This window comes from Fragaria vesca, linkage group LG6, assembly GCF_000184155.1.
Source record: "Fragaria vesca subsp. vesca linkage group LG6, FraVesHawaii_1.0, whole genome shotgun sequence".
Lineage (NCBI taxonomy): Eukaryota > Viridiplantae > Streptophyta > Magnoliopsida > Rosales > Rosaceae > Fragaria > Fragaria vesca.
In genome coordinates this window covers 29,746,175-29,767,309 of record NC_020496.1, presented here as the reverse complement: position 1 = coordinate 29,767,309, position 21,135 = coordinate 29,746,175, and the positions used below count along the sequence as shown (strand labels likewise).

The 21,135-nt window shown below is 38.6% G+C and overlaps 4 protein-coding genes across 4 annotated transcripts in view; 2 read left to right on the top strand and 2 right to left on the bottom strand.

Moving 5' to 3' along the window:
- Positions 1-2,142, top strand: part of LOC101297866 — a 7,223-nt gene extending 5,081 nt beyond the window's left edge. The window contains exons 3-4 of the mRNA XM_004305947.1: positions 904-1,361; positions 1,501-2,142. Coding sequence (XP_004305995.1) covers positions 904-1,361; positions 1,501-2,142 — 1,100 coding nt within the window. The remainder of the gene's footprint in view (positions 1-903; positions 1,362-1,500) is intronic.
- Positions 2,143-5,499: 3,357 nt separating this feature from the next.
- On the bottom strand, positions 5,500-6,926 carry LOC101297573. The gene has a single exon (XM_004305946.1). The coding sequence runs from the start codon at positions 6,924-6,926 to the stop codon at positions 5,634-5,636; it is 1,293 nt and encodes a 430-aa protein (XP_004305994.1). The 3' UTR covers positions 5,500-5,633.
- A 482-nt stretch (positions 6,927-7,408) lies between these two features.
- Positions 7,409-16,908, top strand: LOC101306941 (vacuolar protein sorting-associated protein 18 homolog). The gene is made up of 23 exons (XM_004304056.1): positions 7,409-7,571; positions 7,846-8,058; positions 8,162-8,301; positions 8,400-8,495; positions 8,859-8,926; positions 9,104-9,205; positions 9,403-9,547; positions 9,782-9,925; positions 10,025-10,144; positions 10,323-10,379; positions 10,462-10,521; positions 10,617-10,724; positions 11,079-11,221; positions 11,420-11,498; positions 12,399-12,461; positions 12,572-12,702; positions 13,256-13,361; positions 13,834-14,022; positions 14,105-14,332; positions 14,658-14,813; positions 15,133-15,294; positions 15,888-16,004; positions 16,409-16,908. Exons 1-23 carry the CDS (start codon positions 7,409-7,411, stop codon positions 16,580-16,582), a joined length of 2,964 nt encoding a protein of 987 aa, XP_004304104.1. The 3' UTR covers positions 16,583-16,908.
- A 1,579-nt stretch (positions 16,909-18,487) lies between these two features.
- LOC101297281 (tricyclene synthase EBOS, chloroplastic-like) overlaps positions 18,488-21,135 on the bottom strand; it is a 10,227-nt gene continuing 7,579 nt past the window's right edge. Inside the window, exons 3-7 of the mRNA XM_004305945.1 lie at positions 19,849-20,239; positions 19,550-19,768; positions 19,303-19,444; positions 18,919-19,167; positions 18,488-18,828 (exon numbers count right to left, since the gene is read on the bottom strand). Of these exons, the coding sequence (XP_004305993.1) occupies positions 18,520-18,828; positions 18,919-19,167; positions 19,303-19,444; positions 19,550-19,768; positions 19,849-20,239 (1,310 nt within the window). The 3' untranslated portion in view covers positions 18,488-18,519. The remainder of the gene's footprint in view (positions 18,829-18,918; positions 19,168-19,302; positions 19,445-19,549; positions 19,769-19,848; positions 20,240-21,135) is intronic.

Genomic DNA, 21,135 nt, shown 5'->3' with positions numbered 1-21,135 from the left:
AAAGACCACTCCGGTGAATCCCCTTTGAACGAATTAGCTAGTACGCGTGCTGAATTATTCTTTAGATGCTAGCCAGCTCGGAATATGGAAACGATTGATTTATATCTGTGAGTAGTGCTGCTTTTGATCTCTCCTCTCTTCCTATAAAACTAATACACACACACATATGTACAAGATTCAAGTATTGTGTCTAAATATCACTGACATATGTATGACAGGGTAAAACACGGTGTGTTAATGCATGACATGCATTAATTTTGTTTAAATATTGTAAATTGAGTTCTTAAGTAGTACGCAATATTATTTCTCAAAGTAGTAATATGAGTATTTAAATGTGTAAATATTAAGGACCAATGTCGTAACTAGAAATATATAACTTTAAGGACTTATGTTATAACTTTAAGGATTTATTTTAAAACTTTAGAACAAAAGTAATGCATTAACACATTGTATTAAAGTTAATCACTCGTATACTGTTAATCACTTACAAGTACAATTAATTAAAGTTAATGTATTAATTTGACCCGGTTTAATTACTATCATGATAGGTACGCAGATACCCCCCTATACACCTATACTGAACAGTAACGTTTCTATAAATATACCAGAAAAAGAGAAAATCACTCGGAAGAATCTCATTTGCCAAGGTATATATATTACACGCATCATACTCACCATGTATATTAACAAAAGAAAAAGAAAAAGAAGCTAGCTACGTATTCTTTGACGAAATTATGACAACATATTTTGATTAATTGAAATGCAGTTATATGTTTCTTTCGACGACCAGTTGTCAGTCTTCGTCGCTTATCTGGTATGCTACATCAACATATTATCAATAGTATAGCTGCCACTTGTTTTTGGAAGGTTTTGCTAGCTAATTTGATACTCTTTTAAATCTAGGAATTGATAGTTTATATCAAATGAAATTGCTCCATGTCCGGACCATCAAAATTTTGGATCAAATGTGCAAAGCATTAGAGAATTTCAACTACAATTTCGACAACAAGCAAGGTCGTAAATTTGCTGAAAAAGCACTCTTCCAAGCAGTAGAACGAGGACATTTTCTATTCGTACAAAAATTGATACGCCTGCAGCTTGATAAAAGCTGGTGCCTTGCCATCACTAATGAACATGACAAGACCTTGTTTCAATTTGCTGCTGAGCATCGTCAAGACCAAATATTTGACCTGATATGTTCTCATTGGTTTACTGCAACAGAAAGAAAAGAAATTATAAGTAGAAAAGATAAGTTTGGGAATAACATGCTACATGTGGTAGGGAAGTTGTCCCCATTAACACAGATTGCTCATATTCGAGGTGCAGCTTTGCAAATGCAGTACGAACTACAATGGTTCAAGGTATTATTTCTCTTATAAGTTTCCTTCATACCTTGTGTTAAAAGCGGATGTTAGCTTAGCTGTTCAAGGCTCAGATCATAAATCAGTAATGAATTACTTTACCTCATCATGATTTAGGGTTTTGTTGGATGAAATGCAGAAGGTGGAGAGCATGGCAAGTCCCAAAGATCATAATTGTGTAAATTCTGATGGTCTCACACCCCGTGAGGTATTTACTATAAACCACAAAGATCTGGTGAAGGAAGCAGAATTGTCAATGAAAGAAACTGCAACTTCTTCTTCGGCACTTGTAGCTGCTCTTATCATTACCATTATGTTCGCAGCAGTAGTGACAGTTCCTGGTGGAATTAATGGAGAAACTAGTATTCCCATATACTTCAACACCGATGCATTCAAGATTTTTATAATTGCAGATGTTATATCCCTATGCTCTTCTGCAACTTCAGTAATGGTGTTCTTGGGGATCCACACTTCACGTTTTGCTGAAGAAGATTTTCTCACATCCTTACCAACAAAATTGATAATTGGCTTTTTATCCCTTTTTCTATCTATCGGGTCCATGATGGTTGCCTTTGCTTCTGCCGTTTTCATTATGCTCCCTGGAAAACCATCAATTGTGTTTCCATCTATTGTACTCGCTGGTGTTCCAATTGCTTCATTCCTATGGATGCAATTTCCATTCTTTCTTGAGATCATTATATATACTTATGGATCGAGTTTTCGCCCAATGTACTGGAGGCTTGAGCGGTGGGCTTGGAGGATTTATTACAGGAGGTTTTAAGCAGTTTGTTGCTCCAGTTAACCAAGGTTCAAATCATTGCTTTCACTGATCATTTTTTTTTACAATGAGTTAATTCAATCGTTAATGAGGTTTGACACATTAATTAATGGGACTAATGTATCAAGGCTCCGAGGATTTACCGGAGCCTTTGGAGGATTTAATATTTTAATTAATTATGTAAAATATGTCATATTAGTGTTTACACCCAAATTAATATTTTACTGGACAGTAATTGTTTTAATGAATATTAATTAAATTAATGGTCCACGTCACGCAGACGAACCCGAAATATATCGGTTTAGAGGCGAGTTACCTCGCCGGCAGAGACATGCGAACTAAATGATACAGTTTACATGCGGAACAGAGGGAGGACCTTGCGAAGTATAAGGTTGCATGACAGGCGAGCTGAATATTTAGACGAGGTGACAGGCGAGCTGAATATTCACATGCTAGGTGAGGTGACAGGTTGCACGCGAGGTGATAGGCGAGCTCGCGTATGAGTTCACACAGGAGGACTACGCATAGGAGAGATAGTCTTAGAGGTGGACTCCTTTATTGAATAATTACATGCAAAGAGGATAAGGATATGTTGCACATAGACGTGGTAGAACAGGACAAAAGCAATGCTATCTTTAATTATTGTTTAATATAAGGAGTGATCACATGTGCAGCATGGGTACATGAAGTCCAGTGTGTGCATGGCGGAGTCATATGCGAGGAGAGGAGTTCGCCTAAGAAAAGGAGATCAAAGGGGCGCGAGCTGATTTGATGTTTAATTGAGGTAGGGAGTCAACACTTATCCCTAAGTGGCTCCGTGCATGGCAAGTGGTTTGCATTGGTTGAGAATGTTATCTCTTAATTGCATGAAGGGTATGTGTGCATGCATAGGAGCATTTGGCCTCACCTTGGCTTGGAAAAGAATCCCGCCAGCATTTTGAATAAGAGGATAGTTATCCTTGATTGCATGGAAGTGCAATTACGTACGGCTTGCCTCCAATCAAATGCATGCATGAAGATGTGTTGAAATAGGATTCAATCATCCTAAACTACAAAGTCCAAGTTTGCATGCAGAGTGGAGGAGACTTCGCCTAGAAGTCTTGGATATACATATGCGGAGCAGAGACTTCGCCTAGGGATATACATGTGACTATCTACATATATATAGATAAATGTATATCTACTGCAATTAGTGCATGGAGGAGAGACGTAATCAGGTAAGGGTGCAACCATCTTAAGCTATGTGTGATCCATGCATACGTCCATGAGAAGAAGGTATTCTAAACCAACTCTATTACCTTCAAGAAGAGCAACGACAAAGAGTTGATAAGGACTGCCTACGATGTAATCTAAACGTTGAAGACTCCTACAAGTCTTTGACATGCTTTGGGTCAATACCTGTGGCCCTAAGTAATTCTATATAAAGAAGTTCGAGCAGACTCTCTAGACAACACAACAAACAATACAACAACTCAACTCTACAAAATACAATACAATTCTCGACCTAGTCGAACCTCAGACGCTCTCCAGAGCTTTCCTTTTGTTTCCCCGTACGCTCTCCGGAGCTTTCTCTTTTTTTCCTCTCTTTCCCAATTGAAGCTCTGCTCGATCCTACGTCGAGTATCGATATTGTGACGCTCAGGCGGACTACTGTAAGTCCTTGCTCAGTACGCAAGGCGAATCTGAAGAACCCTGCGGTGGAGTTGGTGCTCTCTCCATCCTCAGTCGCTTGATTAGAAGCAGAAGGCTAAGCGCACCCCGCTACTACAACCACTACATTCCGCGTCCGCGCGGTGGCACGCCTGCAACAACTAAAAGAGACTTTGCACGCTCAGACTTACTGGTGTGGCCAAAACAATTAGTGCTTTTTTTTTCTTAACACTTGAAAAAAAACAAGTGTGTTGCTCCAGCTGTAGCCTTAACCGAGGTTCAAAACCTTGCTTTCACTTCTTTTTCCTTCTACAACGAGTTACGTCAATTTTAGTGAGGTCTGGTACTTCTGATTGTTACTGGAGAATGAGTCCCCAAAATTTGAGCTTGCACATAGAATTGACTTGCTGCATGCATGCTGTAGAATATATAGAAGTCAGCAGCAACACTACCAATCCGGATATTATTGGAAGCAGAACTAAACAGATTCATCAAGTGTTTTGGCATCCCCTTCCCACAGCAGATAGAGTAAAACCATCACCAACTGCAAATTGAAGTCTATTCATCAAGGCTACAGCTTCAGTAGCCTTCCCCAGAAACAAAACCAAAACTGGTTTCATCATTGTTCTCATGGGAAGTCTCTCGTTAAGTCGTTATACTCTGTACCACAACAGCCCCCTTACATCATTCTGCATGTCAGAAGCCACATCAAATTTCCTTTTAAGTAAAGTTATCAAGTGTCTTCCTATTGGGTCTCACTGAGTTCTTATGCCATTCTATATGAACTATGAGATTCCTAATTTTCCAAATCCATAATGCTCTTCCACCAGGTTATAAAACTAAATGAGAACTGCTCAGAACCAGTTGGCACCATGATTCCCATGTTGAAACAAATCAGAGAAGGAATGTTTTATCTAAACACCGCTTGCTTACTTCCTTCTAGCTTTAAGCAGAAGGAATGGTTGTGGATGTGGATGCAACTAATGGTTACACATTGCCATTTCTACATGCATAAACATTCATACAGGTTATTAACTGTAACACTTCTCGGTCTTAGCGGCTGATTATCATCCTGTAACACAGTATACTGCTTTATCTGAAGTGAACTTACACAAATAGAGCCAAGATTACTTTTTGATTCATCAAATGTTCTGATAGGTTGCTTACTGTGCAAACAAATAGGTATCTATTTTTATTGAATCCACCCAACCAAGGCATTATAAAAGTTATACAATTACATTCTAAACAGGAGTGTGTCTAATACAGAATAAAAGCTTTACCTCCAAATTTGCAACATCAATCCTAAGTTCCCATAACAGGAGTGGTTCAGATACTAGCCAATTGACCAGAAGAATTCAGATCTTTTTGTTAAATTCAGTGTTTTTTTTTATGATCAAATATCCAAGATGACATTCTAAGCGAATGATGTGCAGATAGATTTGCTAAGCAGTGGAATTTTCCATACTAATCATAAATAATATCATGAATTAATGGGAATGAGTGTTAAATATGTTATGCAGTAGACTAGGTGGTGTAACCCAACACCTTATTGAAGTAGTAAAGTGTTTCAAGCTTATAACCATTACTGATATTCATTGAAAAATGAAACAAATACATCTTATTCCTACTAGACAGCAAGAGAAAATAGCCTTCTGCAGCATTTCACAGCAGAGAAAGCAAAGTCTAAAACTCTACCTAATAAACCTTTTTCCATCAACAGACACAAATAAGCGTGCTTACTCCATAACAAGAATTATGGCTCCTCAATACTAAAATTTCATAACCAAAATTACCAATATGAAATGCAGGGGGTTTGGTACTTACCAAATCCTCCATGATCCAACTCATTCTTCCTCACCATCCTCCTCTTCTGCAAAACTCAACTCCTGGCAGAACTCATCACTGTTGCTAAAATACTTCTTCATCCCAACCAATTCAGCCGCCCTTTTCGCCGGCCCTGACCCCCTTGGCGTGTCATTAACACATCTAACAGTCCTAATCTTCGGCAGAACATCAATTGCAGCAACACCATCCTCCTCCACACCCTGGAACACCACCACCTCACTAGGAATCTCCCACCTCTTCTTCATCCTACTCTCTGCTCCAACGCTCCTAGATCCCTCCCTCCCAATGCCACGCGGCTTCCCCACCAATGACACGCGCTTCTTCTCACACCGGTTCCCATCTTCCTTATCATCATCCGGCAAAGACCTTTTCCTACCATCTGCCGCCGCAACTGAAGAGCTCCCAATCTGATTGTACCTGCTTGCCACAACCCTCCCAGCCTTGACTGATTTCTTATTAGGCACAGACTTCTCCCCTTCTTTAAAAAGCTTCTTGGGCTCAATTGAAGCAAGAACCTTGTCTACCATCTTCACCGGCCTCTTAGAACCCCCAATTGTAGTTGCAGCCTGTTTCGAAACCCCGGTTTTCGACGCAGTTTTCCTCGATTTCGGGCTAAGACTACTGCTCTTCCCCCTCTCTTTAGTAACCCTCAGTTCATCAATGTCCTGAAGCTTCCAGAAGCAAGACTTCCGGCGGTCCTGTATTTTCTGACCAGGGGTTATCTCAAGCTTACCCGGCCGCCGGAACGCTGCTCCGGCGATAATCTCCGACGGCCCCAAACTCATACCTCTCCGATTCACCTTCGGCCTGGCGCTCAAATTCAAAGACTCCTCAATCTTTCTCAACCCATCGGAATTCTTCACACTCTGCTTCGCCGCCGGCGGCTCCATGAACTTCGCAGCCACCACTCTGCCGCGCCGCTCCGCCGCCTTCTGGGCCTTCTCGAGCTTCAGCAACTCAAGCTTCGAATTCAATCGGCTTATCTCCTTCTCGATCTCCTCAATCTCCGAATCGATCTTCCCCAAGTCTTCAACCTCAAACCCCATCTTCCTCGGCGCCACCGACAACCGCCGCGAGGCACCGTTCAGCGGCTTGAACGGCACCGAATTAGACGCCGCGAAAGTCGGGGTCTTCGGAACCGGGCTCAGATTCTCCTTGCTGCAGTCGGACTCGAAAGACCAGGAGGGTTTGACGGCGGAGAATCCAGAACCTTCGTTGTCGTCGAAGGCGGCGTTGTTCCAGACCTGAAGCTCCGGCGCGTTAATCGCATCTGGGTATTCAAGAACACTCATTTTCGCTTACTGGGTATGAAAACTTTCGTAGAATGATTAAAGGGTATTTGCTAATTTCGCTTTGGATTTTTGTACTGGATGTGGGTAATGTAACGCTCTCTGGTTTCTTGATCTTGATTTGGAAGAAAACTAAAACCTCCTTTTGTATTTTTCAGATTTTTGACCGTTGGGGATAACAAACATAGACGTTGGGTTCGTGGAATCGTAGCCGTTGGTTGGCTAAACGCTCCGATTTGTTTTAAATTATTTTGTTTTATTACCCCATCTTATTACTTTTTACGCTTTGGGGCCCAGTAAATACGCGCCTGCTGAAACGACGACGCTGGTTGCGTTTTAATTCAGAACGGTGCGTTTCGCTAGTGACAGACTGTGAGACGGTCTGTTAGTTGTTCATGTTGTTAGTTGTTCATGTTGTGATTGAGAGCTTGGATTTCTGGAAATTCGAAGAGTTTGGGCGGTTAGGGTTTTGGTGGTGATCGGAGATGGATTCGGCGAGGCAGGTTTTCACGGTGGACCTTCTAGAAAGGTACGCCGCGAAAGGCCGCGGAGTCATCACGTGTATGGCTGCCGGAAATGACGTCATTGTGCTCGGAACTAGTAAAGGTTGGATAATCCGGCATGATTTCGGGGTCGGAGATTCGTTCGGTACGTTTCTGATTCCGTTCTTGCTTTCAATTCTGAAAATCTACACATACATGATCGGGAAAGCTAGAATTTGCTGTGAAATTTGATCTTAGATGCAGTCAAAATAATGCTTAGGAAAACTTAGTGATTGTTTGAGCTTAGCTTGAGCTTGATTTGTGATGGATAGGCTGCTTTTGGTTAAGAAATTCCGATTCTTCAATTTGGTTGAGTTGTTTATTTTGTGTGTGATTGAGCAATGCATGATGCGTGTGTGTGTTTTGGTGTTGATATCTAGATTTTGATCTCTCTACGGGTCGTCCGGGGGAGCATTCGATTCATAGAGTTTTTGTTGATCCTGGAGGGAGCCACTGTATCGCCTGCATTGTTGGTACCGGTGGTGCTGATACTTTCTATATGCATGCGAAATGGAGCAAGCCGCGTGTTTTGACCAAGTTGAAAGGCCTTGTTGTGAATGCTGTTGCCTGGAACAGACAGCAGATTACAGAAGGTATGATTAATCACTCCAATGACTATATTTGCGCTTTGCATTTATGTAGAGATTGTGCGTATTGGCTTATTTTGGCTAATGCTTGTGCTTTCTTATACTGCAGTTTCGACAAAGGAAGTTATTCTTGGTACAGACAACGGACAACTTTATGAGATTGCTGTGGATGAGAAGGATAAGAAGGAGAAGTATGTGAAGTTTCTTTATGAACTAATTGAACTTCCTGAGGCCTTCATGAGTTTGCAGGTTTGTTTGCCTTTTTCTTTTTGGAATACAACTTGACAGAGATTTAACAATTTGTAACTAAGTCATCGTCTTTTTATTATCTTGTACTCCTTGTACAGATGGAAACTGCCACGATTCTGAACGGAACTAGATACTATGTGATGGCTGTTACTCCTACACGACTCTATTCTTATACAGGAATTGGATTGTTGGATGTAAGTTTACTTCTCACCTGTTTTTATGTTCGAGTCATGGAAATCGGGTAACATCTATGTTGTAGTAGTGAACTTGTCAGATACGTGTTGAGATCCAATGTAGACACTTAAGCTTTAATGGTTAACATTTGTTGGCGACCATCATGAAACTGTGACCATTTTTGTCTTTCATCCTTTTCTTCTTCAAAGTACGCTTATTGAAAATGCTAGGTGTCATGTAACATTTATAGCGTGATGTTTCTAGCCATGGACTTTATTTTATTTTATTTTTTCTGAGGATTTACTTGCTTTTCTTACTTTCCTCTATCTTGCTGGATTTGCATAATGTGAGCTGTATAAATATTGATTATTCTGCATTTCTAGGCAATTTTTGCTAGTTACTTGGAGCATCCGGTGCGTTTCATGGAGCTTCCCGGTGAAATACCTAACAGGCAAGTTATTTTGTCTGATGAAATACCAAATGTCATGAAATTGAAAGCTTTTATGCCTGTTTTGGGAGTAATGTCATTTTTTCTATGAACAATCACATCATGTATTTCTTAATTGCTGGTGTGTTATTCGTCCTATTTTTCTATTTGAGATTTGTGATCCTCTTTGTAATCTTTCAGTGAATTGCATTTCTATATCAAGCAAAGACGAGCAGTACATTTTGCATGGCTTTCTGGAGCTGGAATCTATAATGGCGGTTTAAATTTTGGTGCTCAACATAGGTAGAAGAGTCATTATTTCTTCTAGATTCTGAGTTCTTACTTATCTTTCATTAGTCATTATTATCAATTTGTATTGTGCTTACCCGGTAGTTTGTGGCTGGATCTTGGGATCTTGCTTTTGACATTCCTTGATGCATCTAGTTATTGTCAACATGAAACTTTTCTCATAGTTTTCTTTCTGAACATCTTTTGGGCAGTTCTTCAACTGGAGATGAGAATTTTGTGGAGAACAAGGCTCTTCTGGCATATTCAAAATTGTCTGAGAGTTCTGAAGTTGTGATGCCCACTTCTATGGCCGTTTCAGAATTTCATTTCCTGCTTCTTATCGGGAATAAGGTTAAGGTGTACATCTCTAATTCTCTCAGTATTTGTCTACTTCTGATCAATGCTGTTATCTTAGTCTCCTATCGAGTATCTTATTCTGAATTACTGATGGTGCCTAGCAGTTAGCTAAGTTTTAAAACCTAGCGATGTGCGCAAGGTTTCTTCGCATTCTGCTTAGATTGCATACATACTTCACTTTTCCCCATTTCTTTTGCTGGTAGACCTGTTTGATGAGTGCAGCTGTTTTTGTAGGTTGTAAATAGAATAAGTGAGCAAATTATAGAGGAACTTCAGTTTGATCAAACATCCGAATCAGCTTCAAGGGGTATCATTGGATTATGTAGTGATGCCACAGCTGGACTGTTCTATGCTTATGACCAGAACTCTGTATTTCAGGTTTTTGTGTTTTTTTTTTATCTCTAGTGTTTTCTAGCTCAGGTCCATTTTGCAGCAGACAGTAACTTTTCACACTGTTTGATCTGATGAATAATGTAGGTGTCTGTTAATGATGAAGGCCGAGATATGTGGAAAGTTTATCTGGACATGAAAGAGTATGCTGCTGCTTTGGCAAATTGTCGCGACCCACTTCAAAGGGACCAAGTATATTTAGTACAGGTGATATAACTGATCTAATTACAATTACTGTTGGTGTAAGTTATATCCATAGCCACTTATAGTCTTTCCAAATTTATAAATTATGGACCTAACTGCATTGCACTCTTGTATTGAGGTACTTGTATTCTGAATATTCGCCTTATAGTTGGTAATGGAGAAATCATTTTATTTTTTTCAGGCTGAGGCTGCATTTAACTCAAAAGATTATCTCAGAGCAGCATCTTTCTATGCAAAGGTAATTTCTCCATTTCAGAGTGTAGTGTTTAATGGTAAACAAATTTATGAAAATTTCGTTAAATATTCGGATTGTTTTGCAGATAAACTACATATTATCATTCGAGGAGATCACTCTGAAGTTTATCACTGTCAATGAACAGGTAGCTGGACCTTTGTTTGTGTCTCTGTGTGTTTTATGTTGTCTGGCATCAAACTCGTTCATTTATGAATTTTTATTTCACTTTGGTGCTTCCAGGATGCTTTGAGAACCTTTTTGTTGCGGAAACTCGACTGTCTTGCGAAGGATGACAAGTGCCAAATAACCATGATTTCAACGTGGACAACTGAATTGTACTTAGATAAGGTTTTCTTCCTTCTATACCTGTCTGTTGGATAACGAACTATGATAGTATTGTCAAAGCTATATGAATCTTTCAATCAAATTAAGAGGCAAGATGGGTAGGCTAAAGATGATGCATCCTGCAATCTCATATGGACTTTATGACCTCTTCCCTTTGGCTTCTTACAGACTTACATCCCAATTATTTATCTAGACAAATACTCAGATGTATTTATTGTTTTCTTTCTTGTACCTTAGCTTATAGACACTTTAAATAGAATAATGAAGATGTCAACATGTTTTGTTCTGGGTTGATTGATGAGACAGTTAATCATATAGTGCTTTCAGTTCATAGTGGATCTGATATTGCAATTTCAGATAAATCGCCTACTGTTGGAAGATGACACTGCATTGGAAAATCGGAATTCAGAGTATCAATCTATTATTAAAGAGTTTCGTGCATTTCTGAGTGACTCCAAGGATGTATTGGATGAAGCAACCACAATGAGACTATTAGAAAGGTAAGTTTTTACAGAATCTGCTTTGATTGTTTAATTTCGAGCCATTCATCTTGTAGAGCTGTGCAATCTCTCAGTTCCTTCTATTATTGTGGTTTACAGATAAATTACTGTGAAGTATTATCTATGTCTGTGTCACTCGGACAATTGTGTTTCAGTTGAATGGACACTAAAATGATTATCCTCTGGCTATGTGTGCAGTTATGGTCGAGTTGAAGAGTTGGTATTTTTTGCTAGTCTGAAAGAACAATATGAAATTGTAGTGCACCATTATATTCAGGTGATTTTTGTGCACAGCCTTCTCTCTCTTTTTTTTTTCCTTTTCTTTTCGGACTGCTGTTAGTGCCACCTAGACTTGCTATGTCTTTTTTCTTAGCATTAAAAAATGTCATTCTAGTCCTGCTTGGTTTCTTTAAAACTTGTTGCATATTGCTCCCATAAGCAAGAGAGGGATTATTTTGGTAAGGTTCTTGACTTAGGTGCATCTCTTGCACTCTAAAACCTTGTATATCTTAAAGGACTATTAGTGAACATGACATGTATTTGTTCGTAGGAATTGTTGAAAGTGGTCAAACCTACCGTCTCACCAGATTAAATAATAATTATCGAGACTATTGTGAATGCAAACCAGTTTCACCCTTTCATGCCAGTAAAGTAAACGGCATATGTTTTACTAGGAGGAGTTTCTCTTCACTTCTTATGCCACTTAGAAGATGAGCTTTGTTCTTTGTGAAATTGGTAATACATATACGTCTTTCTTTAGGTACATCTCTTACATCAGCTAGGAAAATGCCAATTATTGTTTTCTTTCTGTGAAAGGAAAGTCTTCGTCACTCAACTGATGTTTATTACGTAGGTAGCATGAGTGGGTTAGCCATTTTCACTGCTTGGTAATTAGTATTATTGGCATTTTGGAGTGATAAATTCCGCTACTTTATTTACCTGATGCTATACCAGAGACAGAACAAAGCTAACTATTCACTGTTCATGCTCCCTGGCAGGCAATCATTTTCTTCTGTGAACACGTCTAAGAGAACATTATTTGTATGGCTAGGATTAAAACCGTAGTATATTAATTCTGTATTTTGAGTAAATTTATAAACTATGTTAATGCTGAAATCTCTTTGTTGATCTGATACTTGTGTTTATTCTTTTCTTTACCCTTTGAATTTGAAATTAGCAAGGAGAAGCGAAGAAGGCACTGGAGGTTCTTCAAAAACCTTCTGTTCCTATTGATCTTCAGGTAAGGTTAAGTTCAAATGTGGTATGAGATCCCTATGTTAGTTCCCGTATGTTTATGCATTGTCTTTTGTTATAATATATACTAAAAACCATTTAATTATTCACCTGCAGTATAAGTTTGCTCCTGACCTAATTATGCTTGACGCATATGAAGCTGTGGAGTCATGGATGGCGACAAACAACCTCAACCCTAGGAAACTCATTCCGGCAATGATGCGCTATTCGAGTGAACCGCATGCAAAGTATTGTCTCATGAAACACTGGAATAAAAATTCAATTACAATATGACTGTGAATAAGTCTCTTTGATTGATAAACTAATTCCTCTAAAGCACATAAATGCTTATATGACACATCAGAACTACAAGTTTCATATTCCACATTCAAAGCATTGTCTCATGAATACACTGGACTAAAAAATTCAATTTCAATATGACTGTCAATAGGACTCCTTGATATAATAAACCATTTCCTCTAACTCACATAGATTCTTATATGACACACCAAAACTGTAAATTTCATATCCCTTGATTTTATGAATTGCTTAAACTTGGGAGTAGGATTGTTATTGCAATATGCTTTTCCTATCCATGCTCCGTTTGCTTTATATGATAACACTGTTCTTCACTAAGATAGAAGTTTTGGCCATCATGATGTATCTGATATTTTGACCATGCACAACTTCTAGTTGATACTTCCAAAACTTGGGCTTTCTGACCTTTTTTTTTTTGGTTAATAGTGTATAAAGTGAGTGCTTAGTTTAGTAATCACAATTATTATCTCTACTCGTATGCAGAAATGAGACGCATGAAGTCATCAAATACTTGGAATACTGTGTTCACCGTTTGCACAATGAGGACCCTGGAGTTCACAACTTGCTTTTATCACTATATGCCAAGCAGGTTGATTATTTTTATAATAATTTTAAACTGACTTGTTTAGTATGAGATCTTAATTAGTGGTTTTTGCATGCTTTGCTCTACCATTAATAGAAGTAGGCTTATCAAACATACATAAAATACTGATAGATGCATGTATGCCTCTTTTTCCTCATTCAATGCAAAAGGCAAATCTAGTAACTTCCTTTAAAATATAGGAATGAAAGCTAATGTCACTGACCGCATTGAAATTAGTGAAAAGCTATCTGAATCATGATGAGGAAAAAACAGACTTTTGTCTTCTTTAAGCTCTATAGTTCCTAATCTCAGAAAATAGTTCAATCTCCTGAGTTTTGAAGTATATTGTAGCTAATTTAGCTTGCACCTGGAATTGAATTGTTCACTTTCTTTGGATTCGTACTTTATGCATTTTTCATCTCTCTTCATACGTAAGAATGTATTTCATGGTACAAATTACTTATTATACAATTCACAGGAAGATGATAGTGCACTTTTGCGCTTCCTACAATTTAAATTTGGAAAAGGACGGGAAAGTGGCCCTGAATTCTTCTATGATCCCAAGTATGCTTTACGCCTTTGCCTTAAAGAAAAAAGAATGCGTGCCTGTGTTCATATATACAGTATGATGTCAATGCATGAAGAAGCAGTTGCTCTCGCCCTCCAGGTTCTACCTTGTGGACTGTAGGTTTAGGGTTTAGTTTGTGGTTGTTATATAAAAATGACTTTCATCCTATGTGGTACTTCAGGTTGATCCTGAGCTTGCTATGGCTGAAGCTGACAAGGTTGAAGATGATGAGGACTTGAGAAAGAAGCTCTGGCTCATGGTTGCGAAGCATGTAATAGAACAGGAGAAGGGGGCTAAGAGGGAGAACATACGGAAGGCAATAGCATTTCTTAAAGAAACAGATGGCCTTTTAAAGATAGAGGATATATTACCATTCTTTCCAGACTTTGCCCTAATTGATGACTTTAAGGTGGGATTTTCAGGACTATTAGAAATCATTTTTGTTCAGGTCTTTCCTCATGTTAAACTAGTACTCCATTTTTTTTCCCCTCAAAAGTGGTTTGCTCTGTCTTTGCTGCTGTTGGCCACTTTTCATATAATCCGACATTTTGAAAGTATATTTCTGTTTTCTGTTTTTATATTTTAGTGTTTTAATGAATTTTTTATGTGTATGGGAGACCATGTACAACGCATAGATCTTTGGTTTTAGTTATGCTCCTTTTAATATACCAATTGATAGTGGTTGTTTGATCTTCAAATACGAAACTTCATGATATATTACTTCATGTATGCAGGAGGCAATTTGCTCATCATTAGAGGATTACAATAATCAAATTGAACAACTCAAACAAGAGATGAATGATGCGACACATGGTGCTGACAACATCAGAAATGACATTAGTGCCCTTGCTCAAAGATATGCTGTGATTGATCGTGATGAAGAATGTGGGGTATTGCTCATTCTGATATTACACAAGCACACATGATTTCCCTGGTTTGAGAACCTATAAGCAGCAAATTCTGTAATGCTATTATCTCCAATTCAGGAGTTGCTTGTGGCTGCTTTAGGTCTCCTAATGCATTCCCTTCTAGTTGGCTTATCTCTTAGTTTTTCTTCTGTCAATATCTAAGACAGTACTCAATCCTCTTTTTCTTGTTTTCTAATAGTTTTTTGCTTCATGCATTCTCTGGTTACCTCTTTCCCATCTGATTGAGTATTCAACTTTGCACTTATATCTGGAATATGACTTTTAAATACATGATTATCAGGTGTGTCGGCGTAAAATATTAACTGTCGGTAGGGAGTATCAGTTGAGTAGGGGCTATTCAACAGTAGGGCAAATGGCCCCCTTTTATGTCTTTCCTTGTGGACATGCCTTCCATGCACAATGCCTGATTGCCCATGTTACACGTAGCACTAATGAAGCTCAAGTAAGTTTAAGTATTCTCTTTTGTATATCTATTATCATTGTTCTGTTTTGCTTCTCATGTCAAGAAACTTTCAAATAATTTATAATAATGAAACCTCAAGTTAAACAATTATCTAATAGTATGGAATGGCATTGACAGTTTCGTACCTAGATTACTAAAATAGATAGAATGGACGGTTAAGATGCTCTACGGCTGCTAATATTGTAATGAACAATCATTGCAAATAGAAATTGGGAGGTGAAAATATTGTTAGAAGACTCAACTGGTGTTTGATTTCCAGACATTCAATACTATATGGCCCTCAAATTGTCAGGATGGTTGTACCAATATTCTTTCCCCTTGGCAATTCTGACCGACAACATGACATGTCTAATGTTAAAACTGTCATTACTCTTCTCATCCGATCTCGTCATGAATTTGTTATAAGTGTTCGGAAAACTTTGTTATAAGTATGTTGTAGTGGGATTACTCATGTCTATTAAATTGATGCATTGTTTAGAAATATTTATTCTAGTAACAGGATCTTTCTCGTTCAATCCAACTCATATGTCTTTCTATTTCTTTTCCTTGTTGTATTTGAATTAATATCGCAGGCAGAGTATATTCTGGATCTGCAGAAGCAACTCACTCTATTGGATGGGGAATCTAGGAAGGATTCAAATGGTCCCCTGACTGACGAAACTTTAACAAGCATGGCTCCTGTAGACAAGGTCTGCATGGGATCTTATTTTGCTTCATCTTGTGTTGCTTTACATTACATTGCATCTTTATCATCTGTGTCAATGAATCTATTTCATTATGAGTCTTCTGAAAATTGAATATTTCTGAACTAGAACCCTCTTTGATTGACAACCATTGTGAGGTTAAGATTTCCAAATAAATTTAGACTTGTTAGTTGTCTTTCTAGCATTGACGAACTGCACATTAATTTTTTACTGCAGTTTATCTAAAGATACAGTCTAGAAATAATTCATCTTAATTTGTCGAGAAAATCTTTTTTGGCTTGTGATACAGTTACTGTCTGCAGTTGTCCTATATGATTATAGTTGATTCATGCTTCTAAGTTGTCTGTAGTTTACTGAACAAGTGCTTTCTGTCAAAATGATTGCCTCAGCTCCGATCACAGTTGGATGATGCTGTGGCGAGCGAGTGCCCATTTTGTGGGGACTTAATGATCCGCGAGATCTCTCTGCCTTTCATTCTTCCCGAGGAACAATATTCAAGTACTTCATGGGATATACAATCGCGTAATCTTGGAAACCAGAGGAGTCTTTCTTTATCTTTGTGATTGTACTCTGTGTGCATGTGAGTTGTTTTCCTAGAAAGGTGTATCTGTTGCCGGTTACAGAGCTTTTTCATCTCTCTTTAGAACCATCTGTTTGGTGTTGATAGGGTTGTTAACAGTGCTCTTGTTATTGTAATTTCTTTTCCTTATCAGAGGGTGCTTTTGCTTCCCCATATTTATCAGGGGGTCGGCCTTCCGTATGTAATTACAAAATGGCTTAGTTCTCTGCCAAAAATACATAGAAAGCGTTCTGTAGATGTCTGTATAAATGATTCAGTGTAAACTGACCGAAATGAGTCAAAAGTTTGCAATTGGCTTTGATTATACCTCTCTGGCCCTCGCTCTATTACTTCTGCTCGTTTGTTTTCTTTCAAAACTCCATTGGCTTGACATGGATTCTGTTTAGCTTTTAATTTGTTAAAAGTAGAGAGGATTGGTTGAAGACGCTTGCGCACATGTATCTGGTTAAGTTTCAAGATCATGCTCAGAATTTAACTTCAGCTTTTTTATGCTCAGTATGGTTTGTAGATTCTAACAGATGCTTAAATTACAAAGACTACTACCAATGAAGAATTTGTCGGAAAAGGTGGCCAACATAATTTTTTTTTTGGGATATATGATGCGGACGAATACTAGCTTGTTGCCATAGGAAGACTACCGTCTTTTATTCTTATAGCAAGACATTTTTGAATTTTGATGCATGACTAACTGAACAGCATAAGATCTTTTGGCTCTCCAATAAAACGGTAGTGTCAATTGTATTATTCCGTACTCAAAATAACATAACAGCAAGAACAATGTCCTCTAATAATGTTACGAAGACCATTTCTTCTAGTTATTACTCAGTTTTATCAACTCTTTGCTTGAACTCGAGTCCTCCTGCAAGCTGCAGCAGTATATATATATATACTAGGCTGAGCCATCGACACAGAGCCATTGATCGACAAAGATAGCGTTGCAGTTGATGTTAGGATTGATTGAAAAGAAGTCAGAATCAAGAGCGAAAGCCTCGATCACGCTTGTGCAGGAATCAGCAGGTTGTACAGCATATACAGCGTCACAGCTCGGTTTGCCATTCCCAGCAGACCCAGCTAAATCATCAATATCCAGAATCAATTAATTTCCAACATAAAACACATTACGCAAAAGTTTCAACTATGCAAAACCAGATAACTTACTTCCGAGTTGTCTGCTTTCGGTGGAGGAGATCATGAGGACAAGACAGAGCACAAGAAGCATGGCCACTTTGTTGCAAGGCATAGCAAGAGCCATTTTCGCTATGTAAAAATTTAGGGCTTCTTAATTAGTAGGAAATTTAGGGCTTCTTATTTGAAGATACTGCAGAGGCAGAGCCATATATATAAAGAATTAATGATAGCACCAATGTGAAACCTCTCCTCAGACGCTGGCTCAGGCCGCTTGGCCAAACCTCGATCATGTAGTTGATCAGGTAATTAACCAGTTAATTAGTATTAACTGCAACCTTTGTGAGCATTAGGTATATCCGATCATTGGGTAGACGGCTAACGTACATTAACAGGCACTTTCATTATCAGAAAATACTCATAAGAAATTATGTGGGTTTCTATTTCACTCCCTCATTTTCAATCGACACTGATCTTTATTCTTTTTTAATTGCATTTCTGATAATAATAATAATAATCAAGTTACACGATACAAAAACTACTTGGTTCAAAAAAACAAAACAAAAAACACAAGACAAAAACTAAACTTGTCCAACACGAATCAAACCTGTTTCCAGTACGATCGGGATTGCATCAGTGTCTTCAATCCCCAGTATCCAGAAAGTTTCAATCCTAATATTTTACAAAGACTTCATAGGTGGGACTTTATTTTAAGCAAAACCAGTTGAGGTTGTATCTAGTATATATCTACTTTGTTTTCTTATCACAAGTATATATAGACAGAGCTCCATTCCCTTAAACGGATTGTAGAATCACTGCTAGCATCCGGTTCTTGACTATTTTGTCCGGGGCACTGATCCCGTCTCCATATTGGTATATGCATTGGGCAATCCGAGCAAGGTTTGTTGCTGCTGCTTCAAATTCCTTGGTAAATGGAGAAGAAGCACTATTAGCACCAAATAGTTGTCCATCTTTGTTCATCTTCTTCCAACTATTCTCGATCAAATTACTAATATATTTGCGAGCTGATTCCACATCACAAACACTACTTCCACGTTTGAGGCAGGATATTGAAGTTGCAGTTTCACCTCTCTCTAGTTCTGCCTGCAGCACAGCACATTACCAATATGTTAAAAGCTAGCTAGAGAAAACATAACAAAGATGGAAATGAAGTGCAATTAATTGAAGACAGACCTCTGAAGTAGCCAAATCGTTTGAGAGCCGAAAAATAAGAGACGGCCAACGCAAGAGATCATGGTGATTCTCTAAGCATTCAAGTGCTCCACCTGAGATATTTTGATTCAGTAGAAAGTAAGTATGGACTAAAATGACCACACCGGACACTGATATCCATGCATTGGCAATATATTCTTCAAATGTGGGTGTGTACTCGTTGTGACGCCACTCTGCCTCCCTTAAGAAAGCTTTGCACATATCAGCCCACTGAAATTCAATATGCAAGCAAGATGTGAGAGCACATAACATCATCAGCGTATGACTAATTCCGCAAAAACTGCGATGATGACAAGACTCGAAAGCTTAAGAATGTTTTAAGGAACTGTATACATATATACGTACCGCTTTTGTCAAGTAAGGAAGGACGTCCACTCCGTGCTCCTTCAAAGTTTCATAAGCGATTTCATTCACAGTGTTGTAGAGAGCAAGGAAAGAGAGCTCCAGCTGGTAGTCTTGGAGAATTTCCATAGCATTCACATCCCATCTGAATTACCACAAACTGGATTTAATACCTAGCTACACATATTTTATCTCGTTATATTACTTTTTATGAATTAGTCTAATGAAAAAGATCGAACCAATTAATTACCTTTCAACAACAGATGTGAATAGCTCCAACTTATCCAAAGTACCATAAACATCATAGACATCATCAATTGTGCATATTAGAACACTGACTTTAGTTATCCCTTTTCTGAGATTGCTGAATTGAGGTTCAGACAATATACCAACTGTCCAAAAGAAGCACTCCATTAATCTGTCTCTGCTGAAGGACAACTTCTTTGCTAACCCCATATCCTTCCACCATCTGTTTAAGGGAATCATATCATTAGATCCTGTCCTTCAAGTTAATTTGTAACTGATAAAAGTAGAATATATTGTTTTCACCTTGATAAGTCTTTAAGTTCACTTTGGTATGTTTGTTGCACCACATTGTAATCTAGCTTGGCAAATTCAAGTAGCATCTGATTTGCATCTTGCCTTTTATTATATACCTCAATATACCATCTAGCTTCTAATCTTTGCATTCTGTGGTGCAATGGCATCTCCAATGCATGACTCACTTGCTCTAATACATTTCTGCCGTGAGTATTAAGTAACCTGCTGCTGAGGTTCTTTAGGTGCGTGCTGGTGAATGCAAGGGCCTCATCCAAGAGGGTTTCTCCTTCAAAACCAAGGAATGAAGCTTCGTACAGACTCAGCATTCCTTTGACATCTTTGCGAAGGCAATCTGTGAAGCTGCCGTCGCGGTCGCAGTCCGTGAAAATCTTGAAGATATCTGTTAGGTAACATATATACAAATATATGCATGTTAGAATGCATGTGGTGAAAAGACAAATTAATAAGAGGGGTATTGTAGTAAAAGACAAATACAAAAGAAAAAAAGAAAAAAAAAAAGAGTTGATTGGACGTGGGATTGTGGAAACTGTTCTAGGATATTTCATATCTTTCTAGATATTCTTTATGTGTGCCTTTGCCTTATGCCAATAAGATATGTAGTTAGACTAGATCTATGTATTCATATTCTTACCATACTGGTAATGTGTAATTCCCTATATAAAGGGCTCCTATCAATGAATGAGATACACATCTTTCACGATTCTCTATTCTCAATTTACTTTCACTTCATCACGTTATCAGCCCTTTGCTCAAACCCTTGAGCTAATAGTTTTCCCAAACCCTAAAACCAAAAGCCGAAAACCCTCGGCCCTTCCTCGGCCGCCGCCACCGCCGCAGCTGCTGCCGCCGCCGCCGTTGCCCAGGATTGCCGCTCCCCGGCCGTCCGCTCCACTGCTTCCTTCTCGTCCGATCAAGCATCCAAGTTTTACGGTATGTTTACTTTACAACCCTAAAACTCTTCAAAGTTCAATAACCTCGGGGGAGATAAAGTGCTTTCTCCTCTTCTTCTACTCCATTCTATGCTTGGGACGGTGTCTTTGCAGGTTTAAAAATCCCGGTTATCCTCCCCGGGTCCAAAGTTGTGTTTGATCAACTTTGGTTATTGCTATTTTGAAGGTGTGTTTGATCACCTTCGCACAAGTTTTTTTTCCGAGTCGTGTTTGATCGACTCCGGACATTTAGGGTTGTGTTTGATCAACCCTAGAGAGACAAACCAAAAGCATCGTATTTGAGTACCTTTTTCAGGGTCTCCAACAGAAAACTAATACGACTTGT

Bases quoted from the DNA above. Each gene is read 5' to 3' on its own strand.
- LOC101297573 (XM_004305946.1), bottom strand. From the start codon at position 6,926: ATGAGTGTTCTTGAATACCCAGATGCGATTAACGCGCCGGAGCTTCAG.
- LOC101306941 (XM_004304056.1), top strand. From the start codon at position 7,409: ATGGATTCGGCGAGGCAGGTTTTCACGGTGGACCTTCTAGAAAGGTAC. The intron at 8,496-8,858 runs GTAAGTTTACTT...CTGCATTTCTAG, and splicing joins CAGGAATTGGATTGTTGGAT to GCAATTTTTGCTAGTTACTT. The intron at 9,926-10,024 runs GTTTTTGTGTTT...TGAATAATGTAG, and splicing joins ACCAGAACTCTGTATTTCAG to GTGTCTGTTAATGATGAAGG.